The 26172-nt window shown below is 41.0% G+C and overlaps 1 protein-coding gene across 2 annotated transcripts in view; it reads right to left on the bottom strand.

Annotated features, from left to right (window-relative positions):
• Nucleotides 1-534: 534 nt before the first annotated feature.
• PCOLCE2 (procollagen C-endopeptidase enhancer 2) overlaps nucleotides 535-26172 on the bottom strand; it is a 43417-nt gene continuing 17779 nt past the window's right edge. Inside the window, exons 5-10 of one of the 2 annotated variants that reach the window (XM_039486979.1) lie at nucleotides 23993-24129; nucleotides 12866-13017; nucleotides 7364-7447; nucleotides 4226-4288; nucleotides 3366-3533; nucleotides 535-1596 (exon numbers count right to left, since the gene is read on the bottom strand). In XM_039486979.1, coding sequence (XP_039342913.1) covers nucleotides 1466-1596; nucleotides 3366-3533; nucleotides 4226-4288; nucleotides 7364-7447; nucleotides 12866-13017; nucleotides 23993-24129 — 735 coding nt within the window. In that variant the 3' untranslated portion in view covers nucleotides 535-1465. The remainder of the gene's footprint in view (nucleotides 1597-3365; nucleotides 3534-4225; nucleotides 4289-7363; nucleotides 7448-12865; nucleotides 13018-23992; nucleotides 24130-26172) is intronic. The other variant, XM_039486980.1, reaches the window with a different exon arrangement.

Raw genomic sequence — 26172 nt, 5'->3', positions numbered from 1 at the left:
TGTGTTGGTTCTGTACAATCCCTAGTATAATAGGATGTCCGTCTCTGTTGGCATCTTTAGGCACTACCATAATGCAAACAGTGGTGGGGAAGGAAACATTTTAGAAACATGATTTTCAAATTGATATCTCTTTAAGAAGTCTCTCTTTTTATTTGGTTATGTTTAAAGTCATCTTTTTAATCTGAGGATCCAAGGGATAAACTGACCTCTGGACAGTATTTATTGAAAAGGATGATAATTTCTTAAGCACCCAAGGAAGCCTGAGCTTCTATTACCACATACAATTTGTCAGTGACAAAGTTCAGGCTTTGTGTAGTTATAGAACCAGAAATAAAAACAGTTTGTCTGGCTTCCACAGACCTGTTGTTCAGTTTCTCCATTATGTTTCAGTGAAATCTACATTCCTCCATCTACTTTAACTTGAGGATCAGACAAGATGGAACGGACAGAACTGACAGCAGTAACTGGCGTTATATCACAAGCATCTCCCTGCCAGTCATTTCCTTTCCTTTATGTATAAAGGTTGATGATGTGGGAATACTGTCTAACAGAAAATGAATCACTCTTACTTTGTAGCACTTCTTTCTTCCACATCAGCCTATGGGGACAGCTATACTACCATTTGCATCCCCAGTACTAAGCTAAGTGTCATTCTGAATCTTGGTCTCCCATTCTATGAAAGACGAGAGCATACTGTTTGCAGGTGCAGTTCAGTGGGCCTGGACTGGTTCCTAGCCCTTACCTATGTAATGAAGGTTAACAATATCATTTGGCTTTTATTTGTGAAATACTGAAAAATAAAACAATGTAGATAAAACATCACTAGATAAAAGCATTGTATGGTAGTAGTTTCAGACTTTTTAAAGCCCTAATCCATTTCCCATTGACTTTAATGTAAACGCTATAAGAAAGTGTGGTGCCACTCTTGCTATGCCAGTCCCAGAGCATCACAAGCATGTAAATGATCAGAGATTTTCTATTTTTAGCATGCCCCACTAAATACATGGAGAATTTGATAATTCCTTGGTGTATTGTGAGGTTTTAAAATATTTTATTAAGCATAGATAATAATGCAAGAACCCATATAATAAAACAACTTTAGAAGAAAAAGCTAAGTTAAAATGAATTACTATAAATATTGCACTTATTCTTATTTTACATCTGCACATAACTCATTCCTAAAAAAATCCTTCTGAGACAAGTATAAATTAACAGCTTCAAAGGAGTCAGAATTTGGTATGCTTCAGATCAGATGGTTATCCTGCAAATTTTGCAGTTTAAAATTAGGGATCTATTCTCCTCTATATATTTATGTAATTGACAGTGCCAGTTACATGGTTATATGTAAGGGACAGTAAACTGACGATCTTTTTGGTTATGGTCAATTTTATCTTCCTGATTTTTTTACTGTATGAAAATTGTTCCTTACAAAGAGATGACAGAATGCAAGTACAGGATTCACATTTTAACATTGTTTGTTTTTCAAGGTGTTCAGGATCTTTTGGTTCTTAGTCTTGAAACTCATGATAAAGTTGTTGGGCAGGACTTTACCTCTGCCATCTTCTTCCAGCTGGCCCATGATGATGTAGTTTAGACCTACAGAAAGGAAGGTGACGTAAGACAAATCTCTTTCTAAACATAACTTGGAAAGAATAGTTCCACTCTTGTGGGCTCTATTTACATAGGTAGTGCTGCATACATTGCATACAAGGTGCATCCCCCACCTTCTGTTAAAAAGTAAGTTTATAACGACAAGTTGGGCAATCTGTCCTCTGAAAACAACCTTATGTAATTTAAGTCCTAACTCAACTAGTTTGATTCTTACCTAGAGAAGAATGTGTCTCATCCAGTTTAAATGTGTCTAATAAGCTCATATACATTGACAGATATGATTTTAAAAGCCAGCTGTCACAAGTATCCTCCAGTCCCAGGGCCGCATCAGGGACCCACGTGCTGGGGCTTCCCCCGCTGTCCCCTGGCACTTCGGCTGGAGAACGGGGTTGGGCATGGGAGCTTCCCTTGCAGCCCCACAGCTTCTGCCAGTGATGGGTGTGGGGTGCTTGGGCTTCCCCCATGCAGTGGCTTCTGAGGGGGTTGGAGGCTGCTGTGGGGGCTTCCCCCATCCCACAGCTTCTGCTGAGGATTGGATTGGAGGGCAGTGGGAGGACTTCCCTGCCCATCCAGTGTTGCTGCTGCGGAGTGGGGTTGGGGCATGGGGGCTTTCCCTTGCCCGGCGGTCAGGGCTCTGGGCTTCCACCTCTGATGGTGGACTTTTTCTGGGCCCCCGCCCCCCCCAGTTGGTGAGGGCCCCTGGGCATGGTCCCGTGGCTAATCCGCCACTGTGCCTGTTTAAAGGGAATCAGTTTGCTCTATCAAGGACATTGTTATATCTCCCAGATATCCAGATTCCAGGCAGCAAAAGATAAACACAAAAATTAATTTCTGACTAGGATTTTTTCTTCAGTGCTGGCCATTTTGGATACTTGTTGGAAATACCAGTGGCATTCTGAGTGTTTTGCTTTATACTCTGGTTAAATTCTGATTTTCCCTGTTCTGGTTCCATTTTTGGTTACTTTTTACTACAGCTTACTCAGGAGGCAGGGTTGAGGTCTGTTCTTATTCAATTTCTTGTTACTATGAAACCTTTCCTAAGCATCTCTTATAACGATACACTTGCCAACTTGATTACATTTTATTGACCCTTGCCTTGGTTGACATACTTGATACAGAATTTTGTTTGGTACAGCTGTAGTGATGTTACTTGATATCGAGTGGGTTTGTTACTATTAGACTGCCTGTAAGATAGTTGAGGTAGGGAGGTATTAGGTAAATCAGTACAGAACAGCTATGGAGGAGGAGAGGTCATCGTGCTTTCAAATGTGCTCTTGGTTGTCGTATTGAGTACTCTTAGGTTTCACCTGTTTGCATTTTCCCTATCTAAATAACTGCATGTGAAAACAGGCTCCCAAATACCGAAATCCAAAACTGAAATCCAGTTAAGCTTTATTTGGGAACACCAAAACAAGTTCCTGTTGATTTTATTAAAATCATATAATGATACTGAACCACTGCATCAATGAATCTATAAGAATTGTTTCACCTACAATATGTATCGGATTTAAAGTCTTTTCCCGAGGTTTTTACAATCAAGTAGATGTTTATCTATGAAGTCTGTCATTTGGATCAAGTGATTCTGAAAACAACTGTAAAAATGCATTATACCATTAGATATTAATTTCAAGAAAAAAACCAATTCTGATACATTAGCTGACTAATTAAAATTGTTAGAAGAGCTATGAAAATGGAAGCCATGGTGAGCAAAGTTTTAGAGAAACCTAAAGCAGTTATTTGTCTTGTTTACTTACCTCTCCTGATGAGAGGGCACTGCTTACAAACAACAATGATCTTGGCACTCATATTCTTGCCTGCTTGCTGGATTGCTAAATTTCCTTCCTTATATACATTTATGATTGATATTGTTGCATGTAAGCTGCCACCCCGTGTGACTGCTGTGATAACAGTTCCTGTTATTACTAGAAGAAAGAATATATTAGTTTTCAGTATCATGTTTATTCTTAGAGAAGGTTAAATTTTTTGATCTGTCAGTCTTGATGGATGCCCCTTTAACTCTTGCTTATTTCTAAAGGGTAAGAAGGTAACAGAAATACATTATCAGCCACCAAAATGAGAGCTGCAACATTGCAAAAAGCCCAGCGCCTCAAATGGGTCATGCATTATAGGTACATTTTGGTGGTCATATTGAGGTCTGTCAAAAATTGAACTGTTTCCAGAAAACACCAACAATCTGGAAATCCAGTTCTAAGTTTTGATACTTAAAAAAAATAACTAACATCATAGAGTTTAAGAAGGGACCCACCACCATATCATCTAGTCTGACTTCCTGTGTATCACAGGAGGTCAGACTTTATTAACCCTTATTTTTTCTTTCTGATTTTTAAAACAGTTGGAAATTCTTACACTCATTTAATTGTCTTACACTGGGCTCCTGCATCACCCATATCTTTTTTTTGAGAAGGAAGAGGCACCACTAAGCTCACATGCCCAATAAAAAAATATTTGACCTGATTTTTCAGAGATGCTGAATGCCCACAGATCCCATTGATGTCAACAGAACTTGTGGGTATGTAGGATCTCTGAAAAACAGAAAATCAAACCTGTTTGTTTTCAGACATATTTTAGTATATTTATAGTAAGAACCTCCTACCTGCTGTTTGAATTGAGACTGCTAGGCTGCACAAAACACCTACACTTTCCTTTAGAAGGTGAACTGCAAAGCAAGAAAAACGTGCCCTTTTTATTTACTCTTTAAGATACATAAAGACAACCTCTAAAGTTTAGTACATTCTTTTGGATGATTTTTCCCCTTCCTCCCCCAATAGAAATATCAGGTCTTGTCATCCCTGTTTTTGCTCGAGAGCTCTTTGGAGGACTGGAGAAATGGAGTGGGATAGTGACATGACAATAGGCTGAAAGCAGAACTGCAGTTTTCTTCAGTGTCAAAAGGCAATGGTGCATTTTAGGGCCTGACTCTGATCTCACACTGTTTTTATATTTATGGAACTCCACTGACTTTAGTAATTCACAGACTGCCACTTAAATTTAAACTTGCATAAAGTCACTATCCTAACTCTTGTTTTCTAATCCTCTGAAGAGCCCTCAGCAAGAAAGAGACAAGAGCTAGTATTCCTAATGTAAAGAAACAAGCAGAAGCAAACTTTAGGCCATAATTATGAAAGGAACAATAAATGGTACAACTATTTTTCTCCTTTGCAGTTCACCTTCGAATGAGCTCAAATAGATCCTGAATTATCTAATACATGGTGACTGAATAGTTTAAACACTGGTGTAACCAACAGTTCAGATCAAACATTTGTGAAATTATGTATTATTTTAATTTAGAACTTCTTGCAGTTATATGTGGTGGAAGTCTCATCACAATAGCACTATAGATATTACATTAATGGAGACTAAGAAAACATACTTCTAAAAGATCAGCTACCAAATATTACAGGTATACAATACATATAAAAAAAGAAATTGCTCTTATTTTCCAAGGGTGTCAAAGCCAGCAAAATTAAAAACTTCTGCATTAATTCAAACCCTAGATCACATATACAAACATTTCAGTAATCTTACTCTTACTTTAAAGAGGAACAAACTTCAAGGCATCAGAAGCTGGGTGAAATATTAAAAGCTGTTCACTTGCCCTACGGTATAGAAGGAAAGTGCCCTGCATTGTGTCACTCAATGGCCAAAAAAGCCTTTGACCCACATCATGGGCTGTGATCAGGTTGTTGGAACGGCTCAATAAAGGGAGCAAACACCATGGCTTAAGGCCATTTTCAGGTCCCTCTGATCATGAGCCAATCTGCATTGACGGCAAATTAGAGAAACCTGAAGGCTTCTCTAATTTGCACCAGCAGCCACCTCTCTCTGCCGGCAGACAGGAAGGGAAGTGGCATAAGACATTATGTTATGGTCCTATGCTATCTAAGGATCCACCTGTGAGGGGATTTTTCCAGGGCCCCCAAATCTGCTTCTTTAGGGCTGTTTTGCTATGGTGAAGTGGCACAAAGTTGCACCCAGTGTACTAGAGGAAAGATAATTAGCAATCTGCTCACTGGATTAGCTTGAAAGGCTACTGTGGGCAACGTTCTTTGGCAGGGAGGATGGTGGCCACAACAATAGCAGTAGAAGGGAGTGAGATTTAAAAAGAGGCTTCCAACAGTAACATGGGGGAATCACCTCGGGAGGTAACTAAACAAAGTCAAGTATCAGAGGGGTAGCCATGTTAGTCTGGATCTGTAAAAGCAGCAAAGAATCCTGTGGCACCTTATAGACTAACAGACGTTTTGCAGCATAAGCTTTCGTGGGTGAATACCCACTTCGTTGGATGCCTTGCAGCCGACGAAGTGGGTATTCACCCACGAAACCTCATCTGCAAAACGTCTGTTAGTCTATAAGGTGCCACAGGATTCTTTGCTGCTTAAACAAAGTCACTGACTGATCGTACTGTGCAAATACAGTAAAACACCATTTACCGTATATACTCTATCATAAGATGGATTGTTTATAAGTCGACCCCCACCCCAGATGGATAAGTAAAAATGGAATTTTTTTTTATAACCCGTTCATAAGCCGACCCTATAATTCAGGTGTCAGCACACTTTGGCTCCTGGGCCATCAGGATAAGCTGCTGGTGGGCCGAGATGGTTTGTTTACCCCTAGCGTCCGCAGGCACGGAGGTAAATCTAAGTAAACAAAGTGTCCTGGTGCCCCAGCTGCTTACTCTGACAGACTGAGACAGCCACTGGTAGGGAAATTTTTTTTGTGGGGGGGGGAGAAGCTGGGAGTCAGGGGAGTAACCCCTGTGACCACCCCCCACAAGATCCCATCCCTAGCCTGGGACCCCCACACTCTCCTCATCCCATCCCTTCCCACCTTAGCTGGGGAGGATGTCTCTGACCTGGCTAGAGCTGCTCCGGCAGGCTGGGCAGCACCGCCGCAGCCTGCTCTGGCAGGCCAGACCAGGTGGCATGGCTGCAGCATGTTCCAGTGGGCTGGGCGGCGCGGCCACAGCTTGCTCTGGGGGGCGGGGCCGAGCGGCATGGCTGCAGCTGCTTCGGAGGCTGGGGGGAGAGCAGCGTGGCCAGAAGTGGAGAGACTCTGGCCCCGCCTCTTCCCTTCTGTCTCTGCTGGCTGTGCTGCCTCTCCTTGCTCCCTCTGTTGGGGGCAGGGGGTGTGTCCCACCTCTCCCTCTCTATACCCATTCATAAGCTGACCCCCTTCTTTGGTGCTTCCCTTTTTTACTAAAAAAATTCGGCTTATGAACGAGTATATACGGTAATCATCAGTGATTTATATCTGAATAAGAAAAGTATGGCTCATAGGCTTTCACAGCTTCTCCATATTTCGCCTTAGGTTATTTAAAAAAATATTTTGAACATCTACAAACTGAATTATGGAATAGCGAGTAATGCAAGTACGTACAGAAAACATATCGTGAATAAAATATATACAGGCTGTTCCAGCAAGATAGCATGCCAGCGCAGTACCTGAATCGACACTTTCATATAGCAACAGTTCACCTTCTGTGTAGTCATTTGTGTTTAGACTGAGAAAGTATGTTTGTTTCTGATACACATTCACTGTCTTTACTTCAAAACATCTCCAGGAATGTATTGAGTCATAAATACGTAGAAGAGAGAGATAGTATGATGATATGAAAACATTTCTTTGCATACTAATGGCAATTTACAGCTACATTCTCTGTAATTCCTCAGAGACTAAACACATAGCCCCAAGTCACTAATTATAAAGAAATAAACTTTGTTGTTCTTACCAAAGTTACTTGAACAGTAATTGCTCTCAAGAGTCCCATTCCTTCTACATTTTTGCTGGCAGAGGGCAACTGTAGGTTTCAAAGCTTTTTTTCATAGGACAAAAAGGTAAATGAGTAAAATTGATACTGAGTATATTTAAACATTCTAAATAATATTTTCAAGATTCTTCCTGGCGTTTTCAATCTGCAAAACTAGATTTGGGATTCCAAGGGATGAAATGCCTGAAGTTTTCAATAGTCGTCTTCTTCCAACTGCCTTACCCAATCTTTATTGGACCTTTTTTATTATATACACATTGTCTTCATGTATCTGTTTTAATGGCCATATTAACTGAACAGAATTGAAAACGCCTTGTACAATCCAGAATGCATACTATAAATGTAGAGATTTCAGCTGCCCACTTGGTTTGTGAGGTTACATAACTGCACACAATAAATTGTCAGAGGTACAACTAAAACCTGTCTATAAGGCATCCATTTTTTAGGAAATATTTGGTGGCAAAGTCATAAAATATGCAAGTGCAGCCTTAATTAATCTCTATTGTGTCTATGCATTCAAGTATAAATGTTAAGTGATGTGTGTGTGTGTTGGAGTAAATAGGGATGCCAAGATGGCATTAAAAATGGCAGCTTTATTGCTGAATAGTCTTAATTTTGTGGGTTTACAACTCATCACCAGGGCCGGCTCCAGACCCAAGCATGCCAAGTGCGTGCTTGGGGCGGCATGCCGCGGGGGGCGCTCTCCCAGTTGCCGGGAGGGCGGCAGGCGGCTCCAGTGGACCTCCCACAGGCGTGCCTGTGGAGGGTCCGCTGGTCCCGCGGCTTCGGTGGCCCTCCCACAGGCGTGCCTGTGGATGCTCCACCGGAGCCGCGGGACCAGCGGACCCTCCGCAGGCACGTCTGTGGGAGGTCCACCGGAGCCGCGGGACCGGCAACCGGCAGAGTGCCCCCCGCGGCATGCCGCCGTGCTTGGGGCAGCGAAATTGCTAGAGCCGCCCCTGCTCATCACTGTTCATGTTCTTTTAATGCACAGTTTTTCTTTTTTTATTTATAGTAACAGTTTGCAATAACATTTATATTTGACAATGTAATGTGATCTGAGCCATGCATTCAAATTATCTCCTTGTCTTCTTACCCACTGCCATGCATTCTTAACAGTATACTTCAGCAGGAGCGCCGCCAGCTTTTTTGGCACTTTAGGCAGCGGAAGGTCCCGTCCCTGAAATGGTGCCCCCGACAGAGGTGGCGGACGGTCCCGCCCCCGAAATACTGCTGACGACCGGGGCAGCAGCCGCCCCCAAATGTTAGCGCCCTAGGCGACCACCTAGGTCGCCTAATGGGTTGCGCCGGCCCTGTACTTCAGACAGAAAAGATAATCTTGCAGTTAAAGTACTGCACTGTGACTCAGGTTCAATTTCCTAGCTCTGCCGATATCCTGTGCGACCCTGGAGAAGTCACTTAATCCTTCTGTGCCTCAGTTACCCATCTGTAAAACAGTACTTCCTTTCTCCCTCTTTGTTCCTTTTGTCTATTTAGAGAGTATGCGTGAAATGCTGCATCACAAAATATTTTGTCAACTATGATTTAGTGTGCATTCATGATACTTCAGGGTATACTAGTAAGTGAGTATATGTAGTAGTACTGTATATTTTGTAAAAATAATAAAATCTGGTTGGTACGAGACCTCACTACAGCATATGAGAAGTGGGAAGATGCTTGTGTGGATGAGAAATGTTGCAATTTAGCAAAGCATGAACTGGAGAGGGTCTGGCTGTAGTTAAACCTTTAATTAGTATCAATTTTATCTGTAGCTATACTGTAAGCAACATGATTTGACCTATACAGTGAATTTTTTAAAAAAATCTCATAATGCAGCATTATGTGAAACATTTAATTGATAGTCACTGACCTACTTTTAATTCTTTGAAGACTTCATGGTTTTTCAGTACTCTGCCATTTTTCCTAATAATAATGGTACTGTAAATGTATATAACTAAACATGATGGTTAATGAAGTGCCTGCTAAAAGTTAGGCAGTCACTAATGGTTTAACAAGTCTAATGCAGGGATGAACTATTTTGATTTGCAAGAGAATAAATGCCTGTTATTACTAAGGCTTCTGTTGCCAACAAAATATCCACGACGTTTCTCCACATGCCATTGAGTAACTCACCAAAAGTTTAAACTGCGGAAGGTTGGTTTTGGTCATAAAGGTCTAAGCCATGGAGACAAGATCACAAATTGAGAGTTCTTCCTGTTTGTCTCTTCCCAACAAGCTCTCCTTTGTGGTCAACTCTGAGTCTGCTACAAACTCTGAGTCTGCTACATACTTGGTGAGATCACTAGTGGACTGGTTTTATTTTTAACATCAATGGTGCCACAAGGACTGGTTTAAAAAGCTAAGAACAAATTAATAAAGTTTACAAAAAAAAAAGTTACCAAAATAGATGAATGGGCCCCTTGATGTAAACAGTTGAATATCGGACAGCTGACAAGTTTAGGGCTGGCAAATATGGGAAGTAACAACTTAAAATAGAGAACTTTATGTTGAGGAAGAACTCCATTAGTTATTACTAGGGTTTCCTCCACTGTCATATCAAAATTATCTTTTATAGTTCATTATTTCGATTTTTAAAATGTTTTTCTCCCAAAGACTATTTTTAACAGCTTTTCATTATATATTTTCAGCACCACATCTCTGACAACCCTTCTGAAGTCTTTGTTATCATGACAATTTGATCTGCTTTAAGTACAAATCAACCCATGTACTATAAAAAACATCATAAATAATTTGTGTGAATGCTGCTGTTATACATTTAATCTCTCACATTCCGCATATGAAGATTGCAAGCATTAGGCCCTTCAGAATCCCAGCAATGAGGTGATTTTGGCGAAGCATATGGGAAACTTCCCACTGATCTTAGACTCCCCGTCTATATCAGGGGTCGGCAACCTATGGCATGCGTGCCACCTTTGGCATACGAGCCAATTTTGCCTGGCACGCGGCTGCCAGCCGGGGTCCTGGCCGCCAACCCTGCTCAGCGTGCGGCCGGCTGAGTGAACGGAACCCCAGGCCGGCAGAGGCTGAGTGGGGCCAGTGGCCGGGACCCCAGACCGGCGGCAGGCGTGCCCCTGGCTCCCTCCTCACTGTGCCCGGGTTCTGCAGCTCCCAGGAGTGTGAGCCGCTGGGGCGCAGAGCCCTGAGCCTGCTGCGGGAGTGGCGGCACTGGCGGCTCACACTCCCAGGAGCCGCAGAGCCTGAGCGCTGTGAGGGGGAGAGCTGGGGGCACTCCTGCCACCACTCTGGGGTCCTGGCCACTGGCCCTACTCAGCCTCTGCCAGCCTGCGGTTCCGTTTACTCAGCCGCCCACATGCATCCACTGCAGGAGCCCCCCTATGGGGGGGCACCGGGCTGCAGCCTGGGCAGGCGTGCCCCCTGGCTGCCCCCTCACCGCGCTCGGGTTCTGCGGCTCACGGAAGTGTGAGCCGCCGCCGCCCCTCTCGCAGCTCCCCACCTCCCGCTGCCTCAGCACTCTACGTGGAGTTTTGCCTCCACGTGGAGCCAGCATCTGACCGGCATGGGCCTGGTAAGGGGAGTCCCGGGGGGCAGTCAGGGAGCAGGGGGAAGGTTGGAAGGGTCGGGAGTTCTAGGGATCCTGTCAAGGAGCAGAGAGTGGTTGGATGGTGCGTGGGAGTCCCGGGGGTCTGTCTGGGGGCAGGGGTGTGGATAAGGGTTGGGGCAGTCAGGGGACAGGTAGGAGGTAGAATCCTAAGGGGGCAGTTAGGGTGGGGGTCTCAGGAGAGGGCAGTCAGGGGACAAGGAGCAGGGAGGCTTAGGTAGGGGGTGGGGTTCTGCAGGGCAGGGGTCCCAGAAGGGAGCAGTCAGGAGACAAGGAGCGGGGGAGGGTTGGGGGTTATGACTGGGGCAATCGAGGTGGGAAGTGGAAGGGAGTGGATGGGGGCGGGGCTAGGGCAGGGCTCTCCCCTCTTTTTTGATTGTTGAAATATGGTAACCCTAGGCGAGGGGGGAGCCGGGGGGCGCATGGGGGCTGGCGCCCGCATACATCCACTGAAACCTGCAGGAGCCCCCCCGGGGGCGGGCCGGGCTGCAGCCTGGGCAAGAGGGGCGGGGGGGGTGCAGCTGCTCCCCGCTAGCGGCGCCACCGCCTTTGCAGAGCTGCTGCCCCCCCTGCACCACGCTGGCTCCTCCATGGCTGGGGCTCGCTGCTGCCGCAAGCGGGACACTCTGGCTCTCTAGTGCCTCCGGAAGGCGGCTCCTCCTTGCCAAGCTGCTGCAGCGGCCCAAGTCTGGCAAAGCCAGTGAGTGGACTCGGGCTGGGGGCCACCTGGGTGGGGTGGGGCGGGGTTATGGGGGGGCTGTGCACCCTCCAGGGGAGTTCAGGGGGCAGGGAGGGGGGAACCTGGTCTGGGGAGCAGCCCCTGAGCAGGCTGGCCCCTGGGGTCTATAAAGGCTCGTTGGGATTTGCCCCTCAATGAACCGGTGTGTGTGTGGGGGGGAGCAAGGTGGAAGTTTCGCCTAGGGCGCAAAATATCCTTGCACCGGCCCTGCCCCAGGGAGGTGCGTGCACCCCAGGTTAAGTACCACTGCACTAAACTGATAAGATCTGCATTTTAATTTAATTTTAAATGAAGCTTCTTAAACATTTTAAAAAACTTGTTTACTTTACATACAATAGTGTATACACTTATAGAGAGAGACCTTCTAAAAACATCAAAATGTATTACCGGCACGCAAAACCTTAAATTAGAGTGAATAAATGAAGACTCGGCGCACCACTTCTGAAAGGTTGCCGACCCCTGGTCTATATTTAGGCAAGTATAAAGGAGCTGCTCTCATTTTTTAGTATTGCATATTTCTTTTACAAAACACCACCACAATCTTTTGCGCAAACCTAATCCGAAAGATAAAACATTGCTGTGATGTTGCCAGTAGGGTCTAATGAGAATTCAGCTGGCGTCCACACCATTTGTTAGATCTCACCAACTGGACAAACAGAGACAAGTGTGGTCAATGTTTACGTACAAACTCATCCTGAAACGATTTCATGGTTTCCTCAGAGGTCTAAACTGAAACAATTTTCAGAAGAGTAACCAGAATTTTATTTAGCATAAACAAGAAATCAGTCTTGCATTGCACTACGTGAGTCCCATGGTGAAAGTTACTTGTTAGCTAACTGCCAGAAAAATGAGCAAATGTAGGAAATGCTACTTCAGACTTTCTGAGCTAACATTTTTCTCACCTGTGACAGTTGCAGGCACAGGAAACTCTAGACTGGAGGAGTTTTCTTTAATGATGTTAAATGGATTCTAGTGACTCCCCTGGGTACATTAATTTTCATCCACTCCCTCAACATTTTTAATACAAACAAACCACAAAACCAAGTTCTGCTTTTTCACATGTTTTTTACTACAGTTTCCCTTCATCTTTCCTTTTCCTGGAGTGAATTCTTCTTCAATATAAAATAAAATCAGTACAACTTACTTGCTGTTGCAGGGGGAGTGGTCGTAGCTGGAGCTGTGGTTGTGGGTAACTTTTTGGCTCTGAATTTATAGTGACCAATAAAGCCATCAGCAGTTAAACTTAAATCAGACAAGAACTGAATGAGCAACTCATTTCGTTCAGATATAATGGGCCTGAAACAGAAGAAAATACTTTGGTTGTATGCCTTTAAACCAGGAAATTTTTATAACATTCATAGCACAAAATGACTACATACTTAGCAGTGGATCTCAAAGCAGGAAAGCAGCATTATCCCCATTTTACAGACAGGAAAACCAAGGCACAGAGGTGATGAAAGTTGCCCAAAGTCACCCAGCAGGCCAATGGCACTGGCAGAAATAGAACCCAGGTCTGAGTCACAGCCCTGCGCTCTATCCACTAGGCCATAGTGCTCTGAAGAGCTACAGTATTATTTTCAGTAGGTGACAGTAATTTTCATTTTTATGGGAAACTGTTTTCAGGAGACTCACTCAAGCAAACTTTAACTGGAAATATACATACAAAAGCAGTTCAATATACCAGTCACTGATCGAAAGTTAGGCCTGATCCTGCAAAGATTTATGCACATGTTACTTTATGCACATGACTAGTGCCATTCCCTTCACACTGACACTCTGCTAACAAATATTCTGCAGATATGACTTCACTGGGACTACTCTTGAGCATAATGTTAAGCATGTGTATAAGCGATACTGAAATAGGGGCCTTACACCCATGCAGAACCTTTGGTTTCAAGGGGGCTGCTTAGGATGGGGAGAAGAATAAATCAAGGCTAAATGCAACTCATTTTTTGGTGGTGTTTGTTCGCATTTCAGATACTCCTGCTTGGATCAGAGATAAGTTCATCACGCAGCTCTTTCTGTTTTATCATACAATTAATCATAAATCCCATATTTCTAAGACTAATCTCAAAATGAGTGTTAAATTCAGCTTTGACTTCACAGCAGCACCATGAAAAAAGAGCAATAATGACTAATGAAAAGGAGGGAAACATTTCAAAAGTCCTTGGTAACTGGCTAATATGGGAAAAAGTCTTTTTTTCAAACTCAAATGAAAAATCTACTATTCATTTTTGAAAGGATAGAGAAATTGAATTCAATATTGGATTCTGAAACTCCTGGAAAAGTAGAACAGTAAGTAAAGGAAAAGTTCAGGTATTATTGCCTTCTATGGGTTTAGCTTTTTTTCAATAATTGGGTATATACCCCCAAATCTCAGCAAAGCCAACTGAGTTTTGTTGTGGGGTTTAAATGTAATGTATACATTTAATACATATGACTGCAGATACCTCCATTAAGTAGTTGCCATTTCATCAATAGTGTTTGTATAGCACCTACCACAGTGGGACCCCAAGGCTGATTACCTCAGGGTACTACTGTAATTCAGTAAGAGCTTCTGTCACTATGGTTTTTGCTGCCACTGCCAATCCTGTCATGTACTGGGTAGCAGCAGTGCGTTCGCCTTTCCCCTCTCCTACGTCTTTTGCACTTTTTGGAGACATCCGTTTGATTTTCATTAATAATTATTAATAAAGTATTTTACATACAAAAGAAGGGTCACATGGGAAGAGTAGGAATAGGAAAGACAATAGAAACAAAAAGAAAAATATTCTTACGAGAGGAAGAAGATAAGAAATGGATTTAAAAAGTAAATCTTATAAAATTATTCTGCCTGCCTCTCTACCACTCAACAAATCTGATAGATATTTGTTTTTTTCATAAGCCTTAAGTGGCTGTTCTTAATATTCCTAATTAGGTCCTTAAAATAAAACCTGTGAATATTTCCATTTTTGGCTGATATTCCACAAGTGAAATATGACTTCAGTTAATTGTGGGTTTAAGACACACACTCTCTCTCTCTCTCTCTCTCTCTTTCTGGTTATTTGGAATTCTCCATCAAAGAGCTGATTCTGGAGTTGCACAGAATTTGCTCTTTTGCCACAAAGTTGGCACAGACCAGTGGAATTATAAGAACCCTGAGTATTCACTATGTAAAAGCTATGCTCTGATTGCAAAACACTAGCAGTAAAAATAAACATCTGAGGGATATTTGACCCATCTATGCACATCACATCATCTTCTCATTTGAATTACATTAATACTGCACAGGCGATACTAGTTACTTATAACAAGAAGATTATACTGCTGGCTAGCAGGAGAAGAATCTTTTCAACTGTATTAGCTTAACAGCCTAGGGACACTGTTGCTATTGTTTGTACCAGACTTTGCTACTTACTGGGAATGCACTGTTTAAAAAAAATTATGATTACTGAAAAAGATCCTATTAAATTGCAGGTTTCAGTATAATCTTGATTTATAGTATAGTATAGTGATTTGTAAGACATAATCAGGTGCAAGGTTATAGCGAATTGCTCACCTAGAGGGCCCTATAAGGTAGAAAGTAAAATGTCTGCAAATATATGAGGAGTGCATGGATCCAATACAAATGTACTCCTGAAGTGCATCAGTTCTGTTACAGGGGTTTTATATTATTTGTAACAATTGGTTAATGAGCTCTGTCTTGTGTAATTATTGAAGGCAGCCTCAAAATTTAACCCTTCTTTCATAAAGCTAATATTTTCATTACTGTCCTTTGAGTCTATTCACTTCCTGCACTCTCAGTGCTCCACAGCACCTGGCTTTTCATTAGAGGAGCAGGGGACATAATACATTGTTATAAATGTGTCCATCAGAAACACCAGTTGTGACAGTTGCAGTCTATATGGTTTTATAACAGATGCTAATAAGTGAATATATGAAATATAACTCTGAGGGCCTATTATAATTATGCAAAGTGTGGGTCATTAATGGTGGTTTGGAATCTTGATGACTCCCATTAACCAGGACAATTTTCTGCAGATGGGTGTGTTTTACCTGTAAGTCTTCCTGTATACCTGTGTGCTGGCAAGTGGGCAATGTAGTCTTGCAGTGACATGTGATCATATCACCTGAACTGGAAGCCATCTTTAACCTGGTATCTTTCCATTGAGAAGGAGGGGGTGGAAACCCAGAGAGGGACAAAGGATTCCTGCCTTATGCAAAAGATATATAAATGGGTGGAACAGAACAAAGAGGGGAGAGGAGCCATCATGAAGAATCCCCCTAGCTACCACCTGAGCTGGAACAAGAGCTTTACAGGGGAAAGAATTGTCCCCAGGCCTGGAAGGTGTCCAGTCTGAGGAAAAAACTTACTAAAGCATTTCTGAGGGTGAGATTATCTGTATTCAGTTTGATTAGACATAGATTTGCACCTTTTATTTTGCTTGGTGACTTACTTCGTTCTGTCTGTTACTACTTGGAACCACTTAAATCCTACTTTCTGTATTTAATAAAATGACTTTTTACTTATTAATTAACTCAGAGTATCTATTAATACCTAGGGGGAGGCAAACAACTGTGTATCTCTCTCTATCAATGTTATAGAGGGCAAACAATTTATGAGTTTACCCTGTATAAGGTTTATACAGGGTAAAGTGGATTTATTTGGGAGTTGGGCATCTGAGTGTTAAAGACAGGAACACTTCTGTTAGCTGCTTTCAGGTAAACCTGCAGCTTTGGGGCAAGTAATTCCAACCCTGGGTCTCTGTTGGAGCAGACGGGAGTGTCTGGCTCAGCAAGACAGGGTGCTGGGGTCCGAGCTGGCAGGGAAGGCAGGAGCAGAGATAGTCTTGGCACATCAGGAGGCAGCTCCCAAGGGGGGTTCTGTGATTCAACCCATCATGCCGGTATAGAGCAACCTTACAAAATTCTACTTTCCTACTGTCCGGCATGCATAAATTACTGTAATTCTGTTCTGCAGAGTCAATCCTGCATCCCTGAAGTCAATGGGAGAAGTGCCTTTGACTTCAGTAGGTACAGGATCAGTCCATTGTTGGCTCTTTATTTTACTGAAGCACTGATGTAATTCATGCATGCATTCTAATCTGATCTTTTGACTTGTCCTAGGTTTTTAATGCATATATTCTCTCTAGCATGAGGCCTGTGTCTTGTCAGTTATTTTGCCATTTAAAATGAAGAGATGGAATACTGGAATAGCTTACCTTGAACTATGTTTTAATACACAGTAGATATATGATTAGGAAGAACCATCTAATTTTGGCCTTTGATATTATGATAAGCACCATAAAATGTACTATAAACTTGCTTATGGTAAAACCCAGAAGATATAGCATGCACTGGACTATATCACCAAATCTGAACACTGACTCAGACTGCTGTCCCAAAGGCAATCAGCAACTCTGGAGTCTGCATTCAAAATGCAAGATGCTACTGATCAGAAGCATAAGAACATAAGAATGGCCCTACTGGGCTAGCCAAGCAGCCTGTCTTCCAACAGTGGCCAGCCCCTGTCGTTCATTCCCAGCTGCTGGCAAACAGAGGCTAGGGACACCATTCCTGCCCATCCTGGCTAATAGCCATTGATGGACCTATCCTCCATGAATTTATCTAGTTCTTTTTTTGAATGCTGTTATGGTCTTGGCCTTCACAACATCCTCTGGCAAGGAGGTTGACTGTGCGTTGTGTGAAGAAATATTCTTTTTGTTTTAAATATTTTTGTTTTAAACCTGCTGCCTATTAATTTCATTTGGTGACCCCTAGGTCTTGTGTTTTGAGAAGTAGTAAACGATACTTCCTTATCTACTTTCTCTACACCAGTCATGATTTTATAGACCTCAATCATATCTCCCCTTAGCTGTCTCTTTTCCACGCTGAAAAGTCCCAATCTTATTAATCTCTCCTCATACGGAAGCCGTTCAATACCTGTAATCATTTTTGTTGTCCTTTTCTGAATCTTTTCCAGTTCCAATATATCTTTTTTGAGATGGGGTGATCACATCTGCACACAGTATTCAAGATGTGGGTGTACCATGGATTTATAGAGAGGCAACATGATATTTTCTGTCCTATTATCTATCCCTTTCTTAATTATTCCCAGCATTCTTTTTGCTTTTTTGACTGCCGCTGCACATTGAGTGGATGTTTTCAGTGAACTATCCACAATGATTCCTAGATCTCTTTCTTGAATGGTAACAGCTAATTTAGACCCCATCATATTATATGTGTAGTTGGGATTATGCTTTCCAATGTGCATTATTTTGAATTTATCAACATTAAATTTCATCTGCCATTTTGTTGCCCAGTCACCCAGTTTTGAGAGATCCTTTTGTAGCTCTTCGCAGTCTGCCTGGGACTTAACTATCTTTAGTAATTTTGTATCATCTGCAAATTTTGCCACCTCACTGTTTACCCCTTTTTCCAGATCATTTATGAATATGTTGAATAGGACTGATCCCAGTACAGACCCCTAGCGGACACCACTATTTACCGCTCTCCGTTCTGAGAACTGACCATTTATACCTACCCTTTGTTTCCTATCTTTTAACAAGTTACCTTCTCTTATCCCGTGGCAGCTGTTCTCAGTATACATAAAAACTAGGGCTGTCAATTAATTGCAGTTAATTCACATGATTAACTAAAAAAATTAATCACTATTTAAAAAATGTATTGCGATTAATCACACAACAATAGAATAGCAATTGAAATTTATTAAATATTTTTGGATGTTTTTCTACATTTTTAATATTTATTTCTATTACCATACAGAATACAAAGTGCACAGTGCTCACTTTATATTATTTTTTATTACAAATATATGCACTGTAAAAATGAAACAAAAGAAATAGTATTTTTCAATTTGCTTCATACAAGTACTGAACTGCAATCTCTTTATTGTGAAAGTGTAATTTACAAATGCAGATTTTGGGCGGGGGGGGTACATAACTGCGTTCAAAAACAAAACAGTAAAACCTTAGCACCTACAAGTACACTTAGTCCTACTTATTCTCCCAATCGCTTAAGACAAACAAGTTTGTTTACATTGACGGGAGATACTGCTGCCTGCTTCTTATTTACACGGTCACCTGAAAGCGAGAACAGGCGTTCACTTGGCACTTTTGTAGCTGGTGTTTCAAGGTATTTAAATGCCAGATATTCTAAACATTCATATGCCCCTTCCATGCTTCGACCACCATGCCAGAAGGCATGCTTCTATGCTGATGATGCTCATTTAAAAGAAAAGTGTCAATTAAATTTGTGACTATACTCCTTGGAGAGAGAACTGTATGTATCCTGCTCTGTTTTACCCGCATTCTGCATATATTTTATCTTATAGCAGTCTCGGATGATGACCCAGCACATGTTCATTTTAAGAATACTTTCATAGCAGATTTGACAAAATGCAAAGAAGGTACTGATGTGAGATTACTAAAAATAGCTACAGCACTTGACCCAAGATTTAAGAATCTGAAGTGCCGTCCAAAATCTGAGAGGGACGTGGTATGGAGCATGCTTTTAGAAGTCTTAAAAGAGCAACACTCTGATGCAGAAACTACAGAACCCAAACCATCAAAAAAAGAAAATCAACCTTCTGGTGGTGGCATCTGACTCAGATGATGAAAATGAACATGCATTGGTCCACACTGCTGTGGATCGTTATCAAGCAGAACCCATCATGAGCATGGAAGCATGTCCTCTGTAATGGTGGTTGAAGCATGAAGGGACATACGAATCTTTAGCGCATCCGGCACATAAATATATTGCAACACCGGCTACAACAGTGCCATGTGAATGCCTGTTCTCACTTTCAGGTGACATTGTAAACAAGAAGCAGGCAGCATTATCTCCTGCAAATTATAACCAACCTTGTTTGTCTGAGTGATTGGCTGACCAAAAAGTAGGACTGAGTGGACCCGTAGGCTCTAAAGTTATATATTTTATTTTTGAATGCCTTTTTTTGTCATCATTCTGCATTTGTAAGTTCAACTTTCATGATACACGTACTGCAGTGCAATCTCTTTATGAGGTGAATTGAAAAATACAGTATTTGTTTTTTTACAGTGCAAATATTTGTAATGAAAAATATAAAGTGAGCACTGTACACTCTGTATTCTGTGTTGTAATTGAAATTAATATATTTGAAAATGTAGTAAACATCCAAAAATATTTTAAAATAAATGGTATTCTATTGTTTAACAGCGTGATTAATTTTTTTAATTGCTTGACAGCCCTAATAAAAACATTTCTACACAAGCATTTGTTGAACACATCATGGACCAGACTGCCTCTTGTCTGGGATTAGGTCCACTTATTTAAGAAAATGCTTCGCCATCGGAAAACCAACACATTCCATTTATTAGAAAACTTACCTTTTATATAGAGATACTTTTCCTGAAACATTTTGCACTGTTCTAGCACTAGTCACTAAGGGCCCTCAAAGCACTTAAAAATATTAATGGAGACTCACATTACCCTGTAAGGTAGATACTGTGTCACTTGATAGATAGAAAAATGAAGGGTTAAGAGGAGGACCATATTAATTTTCACTGAGGTGAACAGGAGTTGAATCAAGCCCCAAGTAACTAGGTCAAGGACACAGGAATGACCAAGGCACAAATACAAAGCAAGATTATTAACCCTCAGTCCCCTGCTCTAATTGCTACAAAGTTCTTCACATTTATTTATAGCATAAAAACATTGTCATTGAGCTATTGCAAAGCAACAGTCCATTTTTGTTTTCACATAAAGTTATAAGATGTAACTTGCAGGTACAGAGCAATATCATTATGAATACCAGGGAAACTTTCTGCTGTCCAACTACAGCCAAACCTGATCCTTTTGCACCACCTGAGCAGCATGAAGGGTTTGGATCATAATGGAGAACATGGCCCAGCATGTGCAAAGCTCTTTGTTATCAACATCAGGCACTTTTTATAGTACTACTGTTTTTAGTTATGCTACAATGATGGACCTTTGACCATATGGCTCACAAAATGTCTTTAGTCTCAGAAAGTTATAAATTAAAGCCCCAAACTCTAGACATGGATCCAATCCTAGTGGTTGGAGAAAAATGAAGTTAACCAAATATGCAGGATGAAATCCTAGCTCCATTTAAATCAATGACAAAACTCCCAATCATTTCAACAGGGCCAAGATTTCACCCTTGATTCCTGGTACTGCCAGGCAACTAATGAATTGTAACTACAGTAACTGTCAGAAGACATCTTAACTCCAGAATTTTAGACACACAGGTCACTCATGTATGTGGCTGCTGCCTGGGGAAGTGAAAAATGGAGAAAAAAAGATTAGAAGAGACTTCCTTTTCACTGATCCCTGGGAGTAACAGACCTTTACTTGTAAGGAAACTTGATTTTGTTAAATTTGTCTTTTTTATTATTCTAAGTCCAAAACATTACATATGTGGGGGAAAGAACATCCAGCTGTTCTGTTTTCTGGAATTATTACAAATGATTAATTTTTTAATTTAGTAAGGTCATTTTCAAAATAAGTCTAATGAATAGTAGTTACTAACTGAGCTGTATTGAAGGACAATTCACAAACAAAACTGTCTTTTTGTATGCCTATTCTAATGAAGGTATAGAGTAAATAATCATAAAGGACAATTTCTCAGTCCATCAAACTGGTCATTTGAAAGAGTTGTTGTGTAAGGAAATATTTCCTCTTGATAACTCAACTAGTGACCATTCTCAGGCGTAAGACTCCCTTCAAATAATATAGACTTTTGTTGTTTTTTATTAAAGCTTGTATTTCTTGAAACAAAATGCAATATGGCATATCTTGAAATAGTTCAGCATCAAGAAGCCACACTATAGCTGAAGAGATATACTTAAATTACTAACCTCACTTAGAAACTTTACACATTTTCTAGAATAATTAAGACTTACTACTGCCAGCTTTGCAGACCTGATTGTATAATTACAGTGCCATTGGTTGGCTTTTTTCAGGCTGAGTGCACTTAACTCCAGACAGCTCCTCATTAGAGCTGTATTTTTAGAGGCTTTTCTCAGGGAGCTGTGATAGTTATGCAGCAAAGAATTTTTCACAGTCTTTCTGGGTTTTAGTTCTGGCAGTAATATAACTACATATGAGACTTATAGTAAGTATGAGATATGTATGCATCATGTTAATATCCCTGAGCAGAAGAAAATCAAGCATGCATCACACTTTGACAATATATGAATGTTGATTTAAAAAATATTATTAAATGTAAATGGCAAAACTAAGAATCCATAAACATCAGCCCCTTGCTGATGTATATTAACTAATTAATGCCATGAGGAAAAAAATTAATAATTACTGTCATACTTCAAAATAGACCATGCGCTAACCCTCAAGTTGTCCCAAATGCTTATAGACAATATTCTTCTATCATATTCATTTGACTAGCAAGGTGGAAAAGTTCTGGTAGTTTAAGGATCAATAAACTCAGGCAACCCATTTATAAGTTCATCATTTGAATTCAATATGTAAATGAATTGGAGCAGAAGCACATTCTGTCTTTTTATTTCATTGCCTCATGTTTTTCGGGGTCATCCTAGGCCATGGGATTGTGCCATTGATGTCTGAGTCCTCTGATGTTAACATGCACAGCTGCGTTAGCAGTATGCCAGCACAACTGCAGATAGTGCTATATTATGTAGCACTTGCATGGACACAAGGCCTAATGCAGCAAGAGTACAAGCATAGGCACTAACTGAAGGGAAGGTGAGCAGTGGTCCCAGAGAATGTGACAAGGCTGAAGAGAAAATTACCATAATTAAGGTGGTAAATAGTGAATACAGAATTAGGTAGCAGCTGCTGAAAATGTGGTGGTGGAATCAGGTAGCTGAGGTCTACAGCAGACTTACTTGTAATGGAAAAATTTTGGGGCATCTGAGGCACAAATGCCCCACTTCATGTAATTTTTGGAATGGGCTTTGTGCATTACCATGGAAAGAGCATTGATATAGAATGCTACAGAACCCATAACAGAGATTAATTGAGATCATAAAAATACCATATTTAAACCTTTGACTTATGCTTCAGTACACAGAGTGAAAGAAAAACTAAATATTACTAAGAACTACCTTTGGAAATAATGTTTTCCAATAGAATATTGTTACAGGGCATACTGGCCTTTTAAGGGCAGGCCTGTACATCCCTGCTCCAAGTAGAATTCAAGAAGGATCCCTGAGGGACCCTGGGAATTGTGTAGGTTGTTGCAAGGCACACTGGGAAGGCATTCCAGAGAACATAAAGAGAAGCTGCAGGGATGAGGCAAGACTCGGTATGGGACATTGTGATAGCACTCAATTGGTATTTCTCTGAGCATGAGCCTGGAAGGAACTGGAAAAGCTCAAGGAATAGTTAGACTGATAAGACTTCGGAAAGGAGTCCACGAAGGCTGTGCTAAGGTAGCCTGGAAAGTTACCGGGAGGAAGGCCCCCTTTTTTTTAAAAAGGGCAATGGAAATTACTTTTTTAAACAGTGAAGTGGGTGATTTTTGGGTGGAGTGCATACAAGCCCTTTGTGGCTTAGGGCCCCAGGGCTCCTCAACAGCTCTACTGACAGATGAGATGGACACCTCTTTGACCCAGGAGTGAAGAATCTGTCAGCCTGGCACCCGGGGAAAATAAACAAGAAACTGTATAACCTGCCGAAGGGCAAAGGTCAACTAGCACAGCCCTACATCAGTACTGGTGAAGGCTGTAGCCAAGGGACAGCCAAGGATATATTTTGCTATTGTATTTGGGACCAGAATGGGAGGACATCTGCTTTGTTCAGAGGCCCAAAGCACTAAAATCACCAACTAACTAAGCAGAAAGGGGAGACTGAGACATGTCTTACCTCATTTGAAATCTGGTCTCACAAGATTTAACATACAGTAAATAAATACTGGATAAAAATTTGGTGAAAAGCATAATCTTCAATAATAAGTAAAATAAATTATCATTGAACAACCATATTTCACAGAGTTATGAGCAAACAAATTAAATGCTCTGGGGCATGTTCCACATTCAGGACAGCCCATGTGAAAGAAAGAGGAAACCTTTATAAGCGATTATCTCTCCATATACATAAGCATTTAAAAGTCTAACCTTATTCGGTAGAATAGTTGCAATATATCTGAGATAATAGGAAAAGCCCACAGTATGTACTTGATGTAGAAAAAGATCATATTTTGCCAAAATAACCTCAAGAAAAACATAGTAAAGAACTGATAACAAAAAGGACATACAGTTATAGCTATTAATAATCCAAATAAGTTACTCACGCAGGTGGACTATCTCCACAGTATTTCCCAATTCTTTTAGCATCATTGATTTCCCCACCATTAAATACTGCCACAAAATCATATCTGCAGTAGTTATCTCTCTCCACATCAAACTTCTCAAACTTTAACTCTATGACCTGCAGGAAAAACAAATACCTAATTAAGGCTTTTTACAGTAAGATAACAAGGAGCACTAATAAAGCTAACATCAGTTTGCCTTATTCACTTTGCTGTCAATTGATGAAAATTGTTTAATCTGTCTGCTTATTCAAGCAATTAGCTGTCTTCAATATATGAATACAAAGGTTTGTCCTAAGAACCACTATCTGTATGGAAGGGGGGAACAGTAGAGGGGCTCAAGGAATAGAGTTCCTCATCCAAATCCTGATTTAATTGACAGGACTGCTATAAAAAAAAAGCCATGTGCTAGAGAAGGAATATATATATTTTTTAGAGGAGTTTGTGAACAGACTTTGATTCCAATGATAAGACAGATCTGTGCCTCTGTATTCTGGCTGCTTCTCTTGATACCATATTTGTCTCAGACTATATTCTAATCCAGTAATTAACAGCAGAGCGATATCCTTCAGCCAGTGACTGACAGGTGTGAGTTCAACCCCAAAGCTGCAAGTAGGCAGAAGACCCATTGTAGCATATGTGGATCTTACTATGCTGAAGAATTACTTTGATAGTATATTTCAGAGATTTAGTTATGTAGATGTACCAAGAAATGAATCCATATTGAACTAGATAGCAATTTAGTTGCTCAATAACTGAGTGGAATGCACTATCAAGTTGCGCTGTCTACTTAGGTTCTTATATTGGACCCATCAAGCACCTTTCAGCAATACGTAAAACTATGTAACTGTAGAGTTGATTCCAGCGAACCATCCTTTAATGATGCATGTGCTATTTGAAAAAAAACAGTGAAGCAGAGATCTAAAATATGGCGATTACTTGCTGTTATTTATCTGCTGGAGGATCTCTACTACTATAACTACTATAATCTGCTCTTTTTGACCAAGGGGATAAAAGGTATGAAGATTGTCTTGACTATTTGTTTTTTTCCACTGGACCCTCACTCGTGTTGCTCAAGTGGCTGCTTCTTTTTCATGGTCTTCTGGTTCAGAATCTCAGTTGGCTGCAGCTGGGAGTGGGGCAAATGGAGTTAAAAGGAAAATGGGGGAGCATACGGAACAAGGACACTGGCTTGGATGGTGGGGCGAGAGAGGATACTAGAGGAAACAAAACAGAGACATAAGAAGAATAAGGGGAAGAGAATAATTGGGGAAGGAAAGGGGGATAGTAGACAAGGTAGCAAATAGTAGGCAGAGCAAATGAAGGAGGAGAAAAAAGGACAAAAAACAGAAGACAGAAAACTAATGGTGAGGGAATAAAAACAAAATGTATGTATGCAGGAAAGCAACAGAATGTCTAGTCTGCTTCTCTGTGTTGTATATGGGCATCTTGCTGTTCAGTCAGAAAGTCTAATGATGAAATGGAAGGAGAGAAGAGGCCACCACAGAGGAGAACCTATTTACTGAGCTCAACAAAACAATTACTGGTCTAAATTAGAGCATAGCTTGCCTTAATGGTCATATGCTGATTTGGAAGGGAAATGGTTGTGGCTTGATTGAGTCCTTGTCTAATAAAAAGGTAGAAACCCTATCTATATAGAAAATATGCCCAGTGGAATGGTGAATCTTTGAATGGCTTGTTTTTAGTGTAGAACACCTTCACATTCGCTAGCCAAAAGGAAAACTGGTGAACAATACAAAACTTGGTTTTGTGGGTGAGAAAATGCCCTTGACTCATTGGAAACTATACAGCACTGAGAGAAGCACTACAGAAATCTATAGAAAATATGTCCATTTGGACGCTTAAAACATTCCTGGGGACAGGATCTCAAGAATAAGAATACAAAAGGAAAATCCTGTCCTAAGTTTTCACTACAAGCTTGTAGAAAGTTTTCAAGCCACCTGGAGATAAATGGGAAGCATTAAAGTAATCTGCAATTTACAGATAATATTGTTTAAATCACTGCCTAGCTATAGATTGCTAAATGACCTGTACATGGCAAGCAAGGAATGTGGATTAAAGATGAATACAGGAAAGACTAAGGTGATTTACAGCCTCTAGTTCAAGGGGGGAAAACCTTGGTAAATGGAAAAAAAATTAAA

The sequence above is a fragment of the Mauremys reevesii genome, linkage group 9 (genome assembly GCF_016161935.1).
Source record: "Mauremys reevesii isolate NIE-2019 linkage group 9, ASM1616193v1, whole genome shotgun sequence".
Taxonomy (NCBI): Eukaryota; Metazoa; Chordata; order Testudines; family Geoemydidae; genus Mauremys; species Mauremys reevesii.
This window is presented reverse-complemented; position numbering and strand designations above follow the sequence as displayed.